Genomic DNA, 12,622 nt, shown 5'->3' with positions numbered 1-12,622 from the left:
AGACCTGTCAGTTCACTAGGAGCCCTTTACCTATATGCATGAGAATGAGACCTGTCAGTTCACCAGGAGCCCTTTACCAGTATGCATGAGAATGAGACCTGTCAGTTCACCAGGAGCCCTTTACCTATATGCATGAGAATGAGACCTGTCAGTTCACTAGGAGCCCTTTACCTATATGCATGAGAATGAGACCTGTCCGTTCACTAGGAGCCCTTTACCTATATGCATGAGAATGAGACCTGTCAGTTCACTAGGAGCCCTTTACCTATATGCATGAGAATGAGACCTGTCCGTTCACTAGGAGCCCTTTACCTATATGCATGAGAATGAGACCTGTCAGTTCACTAGGAGCCCTTTACCTATATTTATGTAAATGCAGCCTGTCAGTTCACTAGGAGTCCTTTACATATATTTATGTAAATGCAGCCTATCAGTTCACTAGGAGCCCTTTACCTATATTCATGAGAATGCAGCCTGTCAGTTCACTAGGAGCCCTTTACCTATATTCATGAGAATGCAGCCTGTCAGTTCACTAGGAGCCCTTTACCTATATTCATGAGAATCTCGTCTGTCAGTTCACTAGGAGCCTTTACCTATATTCATGAGAATGAGACCTGTCAGTTCACTAGGAGCCCTTTACCTATATGCATGAGAATGAGACCTGTCAGTTCACTAGGAGTCCTTTACCTATATGCATGAGAATGAGACCTGTCAGTTCACTAGGAGCCCTTTACCTATATGCATGAGAATGAGACCTGTCAGTTCACTAGGAGCCCTTTACCTATATGCATGAGAATGCAGCCTGTCAGTTCACTAGGAGCCCTTTACCTATATGCATGAGAATGCAGCCTGTCAGTTCACTAGGAGCCCTTTACCTATATTCATGAGAATGCAGCCTGTCAGTTCACTAGGAGCCCTTTACCTATATTCATGAGAATCTCGTCTGTCAGTTCACTAGGAGCCTTTACCTATATTCATGAGAATGCAGCCTGTCAGTTCACTAGGAGCCTTTACCATTATTTATGAGAATCTCGTCTGTCAGTTCACTAGGAGCCTATTACCTATATGCATGAGAATGAGACCTGTCAGTTCACTAGGAGCCCTTTACCTATATGCATGAGAATGAGACCTGTCAGTTCACTAGGAGCCCTTTACCTATATGCATGAGAATGAGACCTGTCAGTTCACTAGGAGTCCTTTACCTATATGCATGAGAATGAGACCTGTCAGTTCACTAGGAGCCCTTTACCTATATGCATGAGAATGAGACCTGTCAGTTCACTAGGAGCTCTTTACCTATATTTATGTAAATGCAGCCTGTCAGTTCACTAGGAGTCCTTTACATATATTTATGTAAATGCAGCCTGTCAGTTCACTAGGAGCCCTTTACCTATATGCATGAGAATGCAGCCTGTCAGTTCACTAGGAGCCCTTTACCTATATGCATGAGAATGCAGCCTGTCAGTTCACTAGGAGCCCTTTACCTATATTCATGAGAATGCAGCCTGTCAGTTCACTAGGAGCCCTTTACCTATATTCATGAGAATGCAGCCTGTCAGTTCACTAGGAGCCTTTACCATTATTTATGAGAATCTCGTCTGTCAGTTCACTAGGAGCCCTTTACCTATATGCATGAGAATGCAGCCTGTCAGTTCACTAGGAGCCCTTTACCATTATTCATGAGAATCTCGTCTGTCAGTTCACTAGGAGCCTTATTACCTATATGCATGAGAATGCAGCCTGTCAGTTCACTTGCAACCTGCAAAGTCACTGAGGCATGAGGCACTTTTGTACCTCATCCCTCTGTTTCCTCTCTGGTTCCTAGCGAATTGATAAGCTCCATTCTCATGAACATTGGTATGTCCCACAACATGTCTATACTGTGTATATTCGACGGGTAAAGTAGCATGCTGTTGACACGCCCCTATATAATTCTTCGACAGTGCTGGTCTTTCTTCTCCAGAGTCTATAGCTTAATATGAGCACTGCTTAGACCTTGAGGCCTAGCGAGGAAGGACAGCAGAGCCCCCGAGTACACAGAAAGCAGCGACTCCTCTAGCCCGTCCGGTTCTCGTATGCCCTTCATATCCCCTCCACTGGCAGGAGACGGCTGCGTATAATATCACTTCTCCGCGGCTCTGGCACAGTTCAGCAGCAGCCAGTTTGGGGCCGCCATGGCACTGCAGCCAGCCTGCTGCACGCTACAGAAGGCTGCACAATTAGCTCCCTAATAGTGGCAGCTGTTGCTCAGAGAACGTGTGAAGCTTGGAGCATCCTACCCACCACCAACTTGTAAATTACAGCTATCTGGAGTAATTAGTGCCGAAAACAGCTTAGCCGACTGCAGAAGGGAGGAGGAGGAGGAGCGTTTCTTAACCGTTTCAGTGCCACTGAGGAGGCTGCATTGTGAGGTCCCTGGGTGGGATTGGCACGTTATCAGGGCACATCTTCCAAATAGCTTACAGGGTAAAGTTATGCATATAAACACTTAAGACGCAGATATTTAGAGGGAATAAGAATTATCCAAATTCCGCTTGAAAAATAGGGATCGCTAGAACTTGGCTGCTTTGATGTTTCTGATTTAGTTCCACTCACTTGAGCTTCCTTGGTGAGCCCTGGAAGGCACAGATGGATATTTGATTGCTCAGGTGCCCGCCTGTCAGCCGGATTAAAATGACTCATTTATTTACCATAGAAGTTCACCAAGTATGGCAGGTAGCGGGGCGAGCGGGGGGGCCCCAGCGTCTCCGCCAGAGAAATGGAGGCAGCCGGCCCGCCCTTTCCCGTCCTGCCAAAAGTCATTATTGCCGAGTGCGGAGAGCCGTCAGCAGGAAAGTGTCCCCCGTCGTCACGCCGACAGATTGGGCTGCGTAATAAAGTCAGGCTGAGCCGAGCACGGGAGGCCAAGACACTTGGCTGGAGGCACCAGAATATGGCAACACGAGTTAACGTGGCTGAGTAAACAGCAAAACATTTTCTAAATGACCTTTTTGCTTCCCCCCCCCCTCCTCCTCTCCGCACCCACAGTAAAGATGAGCTGTAGATAGGCGCGGTGCCAGTAGAGGCAAGGTGGCCGCACTAAATACTGCAGCAGTCTGGGATAAGATCATTGGAAAGACTCCGTGCTTCACCCCATGCTGGTTCTGCAGCACGGACTCTTCCCGGACCTGTTACTCCCAGGATCTCGCTGCAGGCCGTCTGTAGTTTACCCTTCAGTCACTGACTTTATTAGTTCATTCATTACATCATGGTTTAGTGCTGTAATCACTGGTGTAGCAGAGGAGCAGCGAAGAAACGCTCACGCTGCTCTCTTCATATCACGTATCCAGCAAACACCTACACACCAAGCCCTGCTCCCACGTCGTATGTACAAGCACACATCTGTGCACCCACATCATGTGTATTCACGTGGCTCTGCACCCATGTCACATGTACACGCACACAGTTCTTTATCCACGACACATGTACAAACTCACAGCTCTTCACCCACATCACATCGGTATTCACATGGCTCTGCACCCATGTCACATGGGCATACAGCTGTTCACACCTTCACATGTGCACACACAGACACACACACACTGTGCATTCACGTCACACGCACATGAATACGGTACTGCACCCTATTCACATGTATAGTCCTATACACTGGTCCTATGAACATACCCTTTCACTGTAGACATGTAGCACACACCGCTACATTTGCAGTACATGTTACTATGGACCTATATACACCATCTGCTGTGATAGCACAGTATTCAGTATCTCCATCTCTCTCTGCATCTAGTATGTGACCTTCATCACACCGTCCTTGTCTCTGCACCACCCGGCCCTATGTAATGTCCTCTGCAGCCTCCTGATCATCCAGCACCTGGATGTTATTCTCACACCCTAATACACATTTATGCAGAGTGGATTTATGCCCCCGAGCAGCATCTTGTTAATTTATTATTCCAGGGGAGTAAATTTATCAAACTGCGGGTTTGGAAAAGTGGAGATGTTGCCTATAGCAACCAATCAGATTCTAGCTGTCATTTTGTAGAATGTACTAAATAAATAAATAACTAGAATCTGATTGGTTGCTATAGGCAACATCTCCACTTTTCCGAACCCGAATTATTAACTATGCCCCCTGGACTGACATAGAAACAAAGAATGTGATGGCACAGAAGCCTACAGGCCCCCCAGTATTCCCTACTTATGTGTTTTATGTCCCATGTATTCCTGTTACTGTATTACTCCTCTCAGCACACCCATGGATCCATCACCCGATCTGTGATACAGTACCTCTTTATTTATTAACAATTATATCTATAGCACCTACGTATTACACAACGCTTTACAGGGAATATGTACTCATTCACCTGCCCCCCTGGAGCTTACAATCTATAGTCCCGATCACACTGATACACACAAACACTAGAGGTAAATCAGGAGCCAGTTAATCAGTATGTTTGTGGAGTGTGGTATTAAACTACCTATACAACCTATTGGCTTTTCCCAGTGACTACATTGCGGACTTACCTTTATATAATCTGGCCAAGTACCTTGTTAGCGTAACTCTGCCATCCCATGTGCAATTCGTCTATTATTAGTGTTTTTCCACAAGTCTCATAGGTGAGTTCTGACCCCTTTATATTTAAGCCCCACCCATTTACATTGAAGCCACGCCCCCTTTACAGCTAAGTTCATCCCCTTTACAGCAAAGCCCCACCCCCTTCAGATACAGGGTCGCTATTATTGTGAAAGATTCCATTTACAAAACCATTTTATGACTACCCACAATTACTCTCTAACTAACGGCTCTGACTAAAGAACAATGATTGATGCTAAGAGACTTGTTGGAAACTGGTTCAGATTCCAGCCTTGTACAAGAGTCCATCTGCCTGTGTACTATGCTAAATGGTGTGTTATTGTTATATGAAGTGAGATTATAAAGAACATGAAAATTATATTTATTTTTTGGATTACTCATAAACCTTGAACGGTGATATCAGGCATATTACCTAGTTATGATGCTGAAATGTGACTTATTTTGAAATAAATATGTTTTCTGCGTGGATTTTATTTTTCTACTATACTGGCCATTGGGGAAGCTGTTTCTTTGGAATCTGTGGCTGACACTTGGTATTATATCGGTCTCCACACATTCATACAACCACAGATCTACAGAGAAAATGGTTTTTGGTGCAAAATAAACTGTCTTTATGTTTTACTGATTATTGAATGAAATCATTTATAAAAATGAATTGGAATATTCCAAGAAGCTTACAATCTAATCCTGCGTTGCTGTTCTCTTTCTTGCAGGATGTGGCTGCTCGGGGGCTGGACCTCCCTCAGGTGACCTGGATTGTACAGGTGAGTCTTAAGCACTGATAATTATATTAAAGTGGTTCTCCTACCTTCCTCTCATTTATGATCCATCAATAAATCACAGCACCCTTCTCCTGTTTGGCATCCCCCTCTCCCATCTTATCCCCAAGAGACAGATCTTCCTCTCTATCTGCAAATCCTTACATTGGTCCCCCCACCCTCAAGAATCCCATACATATTATTCACTCTTGGCTACAAAGACCTCAACAACAACCCTTACGTACAACTCAAACTTGACCTCGACATACACTCGCTGCCACAATCCTAGATCTGCCTTTCTCACTACCACCTACAAGACTTCTCCTGTGCCGTCACCCACCGGTAAGATTTTATTACGCCAGATCAGACTATACCCAGTCTTTAAATCTTTCAACACTCTCTGAAAACCCACCTATGTTTCTACACCTCCTAGCAATAGAGCCTGGATAGAACGTCCTAAATTACCTTTATTTCAACCCTTCACCCGGTGTCCTTTAAAAACAGGAAACCCCTTAGTTAAAAAAAAAATGGAGACAACTTTTCCACAAGCGTAATTGTAAGATATTTTCTGGGTCCAAATAATAAAAATACGACCCTCAATCTTCACTTAATGATCTCAGTCCTAACTGTACATAGCCGTAATATTAGTCCAGTTTGTAAGCCTGACTCAACCCAAGCTTTGAAGAGAACCTGTCACCATATCTGAGATTGTTTAGTTTATCTATTAAATGGCACCACGAGCGCTGCTATATATTTATACAAAAGAATGGGGTACTGTATAAAATAGCGCACTCTTCTGCTAATAGTTACCGCCTGTGCCGTGCTCTCTCCCAAGCTGACTTATATAACTTACAGCTCTCCTGCCATATTGGTTGTGGGTGCTAATGTCTACAATACATTAATCTGCAGCTATACCCTGTAATGTACAACACACCAATAGCACATTATAGTGCTCTGCATCACGTTACTGAAACGTATTGGTGTATCAGAGGGCAGGAGACCTGCACGGAAACAAGGCCGTATCTATTCTCATTCAGGCAGCTGTTTGGCAAACACTCGATCCATGCTGGAATCACAGATATGGAGATAAAGATCTAAGACACCCTCCATAAAAAAACAAAAATTCAATCCTCCTATCGCAGTAAATATTTGCTAGGTCAACATAACTGGGGAGTCATAAACAGCCAAAAAAACGCTTGTTCTGAAGGTCCTGAAGTGATACCTAGGTTTCCATGGGAAACAGTGTTGCCCACTGATAATTGTTTTGAAGGTCCCAGAGTGACACCTAGGTTTCCATGGGAAACAGTGTTGCCCACTGATAATTGTTCTGAAGGTCCCGGAGTGACACCTGGGTTTCCATGGGAAACAGTATTGCCCACTGATAATTGTTCTGAAGGTCCCAGAGTGTCACCTAGGTTTCCATGGGAAACAGTGTTGCCCACTGATAATTGTTCTGAAGGTCCCGGAGTGACACCTAGGTTTTCATGGGAAACGGTATTGCCCACTGATAAATGTTCTGCAGTGACACCTAGGTTTTCATGGGAAACAGTGTTGCTTACAGATAGATTGATGTCTCTCCGGGGCTTTCAGAACATTTGTTTTTCTGGCTGTGATAGAAAAACATGGGACAACAGATTATGGCGTTCCAGTTATGTTCACCTGGCTCCCCAAACTCTAATGAAGTAAGAAACACTCTCCTAATATCATTTGTACTATTAGAAATGTTTTTGTGGGTAGTGTTGTTGTTTGTTTTTCAAATTACGTTTTATTGGTTTATCAAGCAAAAATGAAATGTGTTTAGGTACGTTTAGAAGAAGGGTACAAGGGGAGCAGAAGGCTTATCTTAGGGCAGCTCCACCAAATGTGGGACAGGGTGTCATCGATTCCGCATTCCCACCAGCAGCAGATGGAAATATTGCCCATAGCCTTGTCTTTATTTATTTTTGTAGGTTTTGTTGTGTTTTGTTGATCTTTTTTTGTCTTGTAACTTACTCTTGAGAAAATTTGCCCACTGAATATTCCCTCCCCCCCCCCCCCCAAATTTAGGATTATTCTCTCTTGCATGTGCTAGTACTTGGGAGGAAGTACCCAATCTCCAGATAGATACCTTTATGAATGTTTTGTTTAACTTCCCGGGAACGGAGAAAGGGGGACAAGCATTGCAAAATAGGAGCTGTGCAGAAAAACCATTCCCTGTATAAATTGGAGGTGGCAGACAACACTGTTTCCCCCCTGTAAACACCTCGGCCGTATATGAACCTGGTTTCGACCTGACTTGCTAATCAAGCACCAGGCTGAGGTCTCTGATGGTGTTCCTGCCCGGTGTCACCTACCAATCCCTCTCCTCAGCCACGTCTCTGAGAATAGATGCAAGCAGGCTAACGAAGAGGCAGGGAGCGGGGTGAAAGAGAGAGATCGGGGAAGGACAGTTTCTCAGGAGATGGGGCCCATTAGCTGTGAATCTAGCATGCATTTTGTCTTCACATGTCAGACTGCAGCGTTCCCCTGACAGATACATCTGAGCAGCTCCCTGCTTTCTAGTGCTAAGGAGCTGCACTGGCTGATGTATTCCTTATGGGCTGCCTGGAAAGGCCAGAGTCTTGTTTTATATGTGGGGTAATTAGGGCACTAAGAATTCCTCCCGATAATACGTCATTCACTGCGCGCTCATCTGTCCCTGTCAAGGGATCTGTGTTTTATAGCACATGTTCCCAGGATAGAGATGGTTTAAAGAAACTGACGTTTGTTTATATGTATCTTACTCTTTGACTATCTACCCATAATCCTCCTTGCTAACCAGACCCATAATAGAGATCTTTCACTATATGCAAATCCTGCATGGTAGCTGAAACGCCCTATTCGAGACAGCTGTCAACCATCAATTTATTAACAGTCCGTAAAATAAACAAAACATTGGGGTAGATGTATCAAGCCTTCTAAAAAAGGAAAAGAGGATGCGTTGCCCACAGCATCCAATCAGATTCTAGCTATCATTTATCTAGTACATTCTTGAGAATGATGGCTACAATCTGGTTGCTATTGGCAACTCCTCCACTTTTTCTTTGCAGAAGGGTTGATACGTTTACCCCATGGTCAATTTTTCCAAAAACAGATGCCATAGAAGACCTTGTATTTTTGCAACGCACCTGCATGGGCTAAATGCCCTCCCAGTGTGCAATTGTCTGCCTATGTTAACCTTTTCCTACACTTTGTCATCCCAAGTACAACGCACCAGCGTCTGCCGCCGAGTACATCCACCGCGTTGGCCGCACAGCGAGACTGGGAGCTCAGGGGAGCAGCTTACTCATCCTTATCCCATCAGAGGCTGATTACATTCAAACCTTGGTGGATCACAAGATCAGGTGAGAGGGGGGGGGGGATATGCACTACTGCTCTTGGCCTTTTTATGTAATGGTGGCGCTGTTGTCTGTTGGGAGTTTTGTCGGGTGCTTTACATACTTTTTTTTGTATTATGTATATATTAAAAAAGGAAGAAAAAAAAAATCAAAGTTTCCCTATGTTCCCTCTGCATAAAGAGCATAATATATTGGCGCACGCTGTATGCAGATGACGTGCCTATGTCACAGCTCAGCTGCCGAGCCAGCATAGAGGAAGCGTAAGATGAATCCTCTATGACTTTGAAGATGGCCCACAGCGTTTCGTATAGTGAGCACAAAATTATTCTGCTTCCTAAGCAGAGGGAACATACAGATATTTTTAGATATTATGTTGTACGTTCATGTTGCGGAATCCAATACACACGTTTGTTGTTGCGATTACTGTGCCTTAGGTCTGCTTTATCGCTGCTCCCAAAAAAAACAACTATGATATGTGAATAGAGCCTCGTCACGCAGTAGTCTAGTGATATGTGACTTTCTATAGACGATGTGGTAGTATATGTCCTGCAGGAAGATGTGACAGTTTGACCCACTAGGTGGCACTGTGCTGCAGTATTGGGTGGGGGTTAGTATTTAATTCTGTCCTTACAGGGCAATTGAAATGGCAGCTCCCACTCATTCAGAAAAAGTTCTGTCTGCAGGATAACGTGTTGTCCCTTGTGTTACAGAATATACAGTACATAAAATAGCAAAGTAACTTTAAATTCTACATAGATATATGGTGTAGTGCACTTTTATGAACTACAAAATAAGAATATTGTTTTGTCCCCCGTTTGCTTTTTTCCTACTGGAAAGTGGAAACAAAACCAAATTTGCCCCCAGAATGCCCAATCCTTGCCCTCCTGACTGTAACCCTCTAAACTGCACTATGAACACCAGGACTCTCTCCTTACTATTAGTGTTTCAGAGATGAAGATGGAGGAGATATTGTCCAGCCTGCTGATGGAGGATTTCTTGAAGATCAAGCGAGCCGGTGGGAAGGTGAGGACCTGAGCTGAGACCGATGTGACGTCAGCCTAGTAATGAATATATCAGGGGCTGGCTGAACAGCATGGACCATGTAGTTCAGCAGCACATGGGTTAAGGAAGGTTATTGTACGAGCTGTGATAATTTAGGTCAAACCAGCTTATGTTTGCACTCAGTCACTCACTTTCTACCCAGTCTGCATACTCACTTCCGAGCCAGTCACTGTCAACATTCCACTCCCCCAATGCCTATCCTTCACTCATACTCCCACTACCCACCCTCCACTCACTGTCATTATCTACACTACACTCACTTATTGGCTGGCCCCGGCTCCGCGCGTCCTGCCCCGGCTCCGCGCGTCCTGCCCCGGCTCCGCGCGTCCTGCCCCGGCTCCGCGCGTCCTGCCCCGGCTGGCCGCTCATCCTCCATCCTCTTCATGATTCAACTTTCTCTAAAAATTCAGCCATAACCTAGTAGCTGACCTCTGTTCTATGTGTTGTACATATATAAATAAATGACCCAGCATTGCACCTGGAAGTAATCCGGCCACGCTCACCCTACTCTGGGCCACCAGTGCCCCTCTGCAGCCATCTGAAAGACAGCGGGCAAAATAAAGCAGGTGGAAGGGAACGTGTTGGAAGAATGTTACTTAGAGAGGTTCATTCTGAAGGGAGAGACATCCCTAGCTTATCCCCCCCCCCTCCCTCCCTTTGCAATATATTGCCATATTATCACTAATCCCCTGGCAGTTGTGACATTGAGACAAGTCATCTGTCACTTAAGATTGAGCGCTCTTTAATTTTCTGGCGGAATTCGCAGCAGGGCCGCCTTCAATTTGAGGTCTTTATTGGAATTCTGAAGACTCTCTCGCCTTTTCCACGGATCTCAGATCTATTCTGAGCCCTGTTACAGAAAGTATACAGTAACCAACAGAGGGATTCAGCCAGGGCTCCGGCTCTGTTTATTTAACGCTTTACCAGGATTTTTCGTGCTTACGCAGCCCCCGGCCAGCCTGGTTTCCAATATTACTTTAACAACTGTTCTATTCACATAACCCCTTTACCTTCCACCCTGCTTCCCCCCCCCCCCCCCTCTCTTTGCCTGTCCTCTCTCTTCTCATTAATTTGAAGAAGTTAAAAGGAAGGAGAGAGGGAGCAGGCCGTGTGTGTACGGGAAGGAGGGGGCAGGGGGTGGCATGAGAAGCCACATTTTTTTTTTCTTTTTTCCCAGTTATTAAAGTGCTTTAGTTTTAATAACAGTGGATTGTGTCCACCTGGGAAAATGGGTAACCAGTGTAATTTTGCATTCATATTAAAAATAATAATAAAAAAAAATGAGAAAAAGTTACACTGAGTATTTGAAAGATGGGTTTAAAGGTACAGTCTCACCTAGCAACAGACAGCCAAGCAATGTGCAGGCGTTGTGCGGCATCCTGGTTACCCGCTGCCAGCTGAAGTATGTGACAGCTATTGTTTAATTATATTTTTCCTGAATGTGGCACTATTTTACTCTAGGGAGCGTATATGGTTCACATATGTCCTGGATTCCAAGGACAATCCTAGTTTGTTTTTTTTATTTTGCCAGGAAGAATTTTTATTTCAAGATGTTTATTTTAAAATACAGATTGCTGAAGCAACTGTATTTAAGTCAGTTTCCCCACACTAGTGCATTGTTGGGGATCCCTCCCTTGGAACACCCAACATTTGCTCAATTCAACAGGTCCCCGATGCTGGTTAGCCTTGGTAATGGTCTGTTGAGCACCAAAGGAGGGCGGGGTCATACACACCGCTAGTGAAGATAGACTGATTACATAGAAACATAGAATTTGACGGCAGATAAGAACCACTTGGCCCATCTAGTCTGCCCATTGTTTAACCTATGGTAACCTCAACCCCTATTTGATCGTTAGTTCTTTGTAAGGATATCCTTATGTGTATCCCAAGCATATTCAAATTGTGCTACTATATTAACCTCTACCACCTCTGATGGGAGGCTATTCCACTTATCTACTACCCTTTCTGTGAAATTTCCTCCGAACCAACTTCCCTCGCGTCTCAGTACATGTCCTCGTGTTCTAATACTTCTCTTCCTTTGTAGAATGTTACCCTCCTGTACCTTGTTAAAACCCTTGATATATTTGAAAGTTTCTATCATGTCCCCCTATCTGTTCTCTGCTCAAATCTATACATATTAAGGGGTATATTTACTAAACTGTGGGTTTGAAAAAGTGGAGATGTTGTCTATAGCAACCAATCAGATTCTAGCTGTCATTTTGTAGAATGTACTAAATAAATAACTATAATCTGATTTGTTGCTATAGGCAACATCTCCACTTTTTCAAACTCGCAGTTTAGTAAATATACCCCTTTAGTCTCTTCCGGTAAGTTTTGTGCTGTGGGCCATGTACCAGTTTAGTTGCACTTCTTTGTACAGTCTCTAATGTATTTATATCCTTCTGGAGATACGGCCTTCAAAACTGAACACCGTATTCTAGATGAGGCCATCCCAATGACCTATACAGTGGCATTATTACTTCTGTGGAATCTACCACTTGTTTTAACAAATGCCAAACATGCAACACTACTAAGTTTTCTGTGGCCTCCTGAAGATTTATAGAAAAATACACCAACACCGTGTTGGTGTCTCCCCTTTAAATCTTTTTTTTTTTTTTTTTTAATACACATCTCAGGCAGAGATGGGGATATGACATGAAATCACAGCCTGGATGTCATTGACGAGGTTTTGACCACTTTTGGCAGCAGAAAGGGTTAACGCGTTGATGTGCGCTGTCTGTCTAAACACTCCGCACACCCTCTTTCCGCTCTCTCCCCAGTTCTCTATCTCCCTTCCTCCACCATTTTTATTACAATGTAATTTCTATTCTTTTAGCATTAATATTGAAAGG

At 44.2% G+C, this 12,622-nt stretch overlaps 1 protein-coding gene across 3 annotated transcripts in view; it reads left to right on the top strand.

Moving 5' to 3' along the window:
* DDX31 (DEAD-box helicase 31) overlaps positions 1-12,622 on the top strand; it is a 45,370-nt gene that overhangs the window by 16,230 nt on the left and 16,518 nt on the right. For all 3 annotated transcript variants that reach the window (XM_075185294.1, XM_075185295.1, XM_075185293.1), the window contains exons 15-17: positions 5,308-5,358; positions 8,575-8,714; positions 9,650-9,731. In XM_075185294.1, coding sequence (XP_075041395.1) covers positions 5,308-5,358; positions 8,575-8,714; positions 9,650-9,731 — 273 coding nt within the window. The remainder of the gene's footprint in view (positions 1-5,307; positions 5,359-8,574; positions 8,715-9,649; positions 9,732-12,622) is intronic.

This window comes from Mixophyes fleayi, chromosome 9 (assembly GCF_038048845.1).
Source record: "Mixophyes fleayi isolate aMixFle1 chromosome 9, aMixFle1.hap1, whole genome shotgun sequence".
NCBI classification, from domain to species: Eukaryota; Metazoa; Chordata; class Amphibia; order Anura; family Limnodynastidae; genus Mixophyes; species Mixophyes fleayi.
This window is presented reverse-complemented; position numbering and strand designations above follow the sequence as displayed.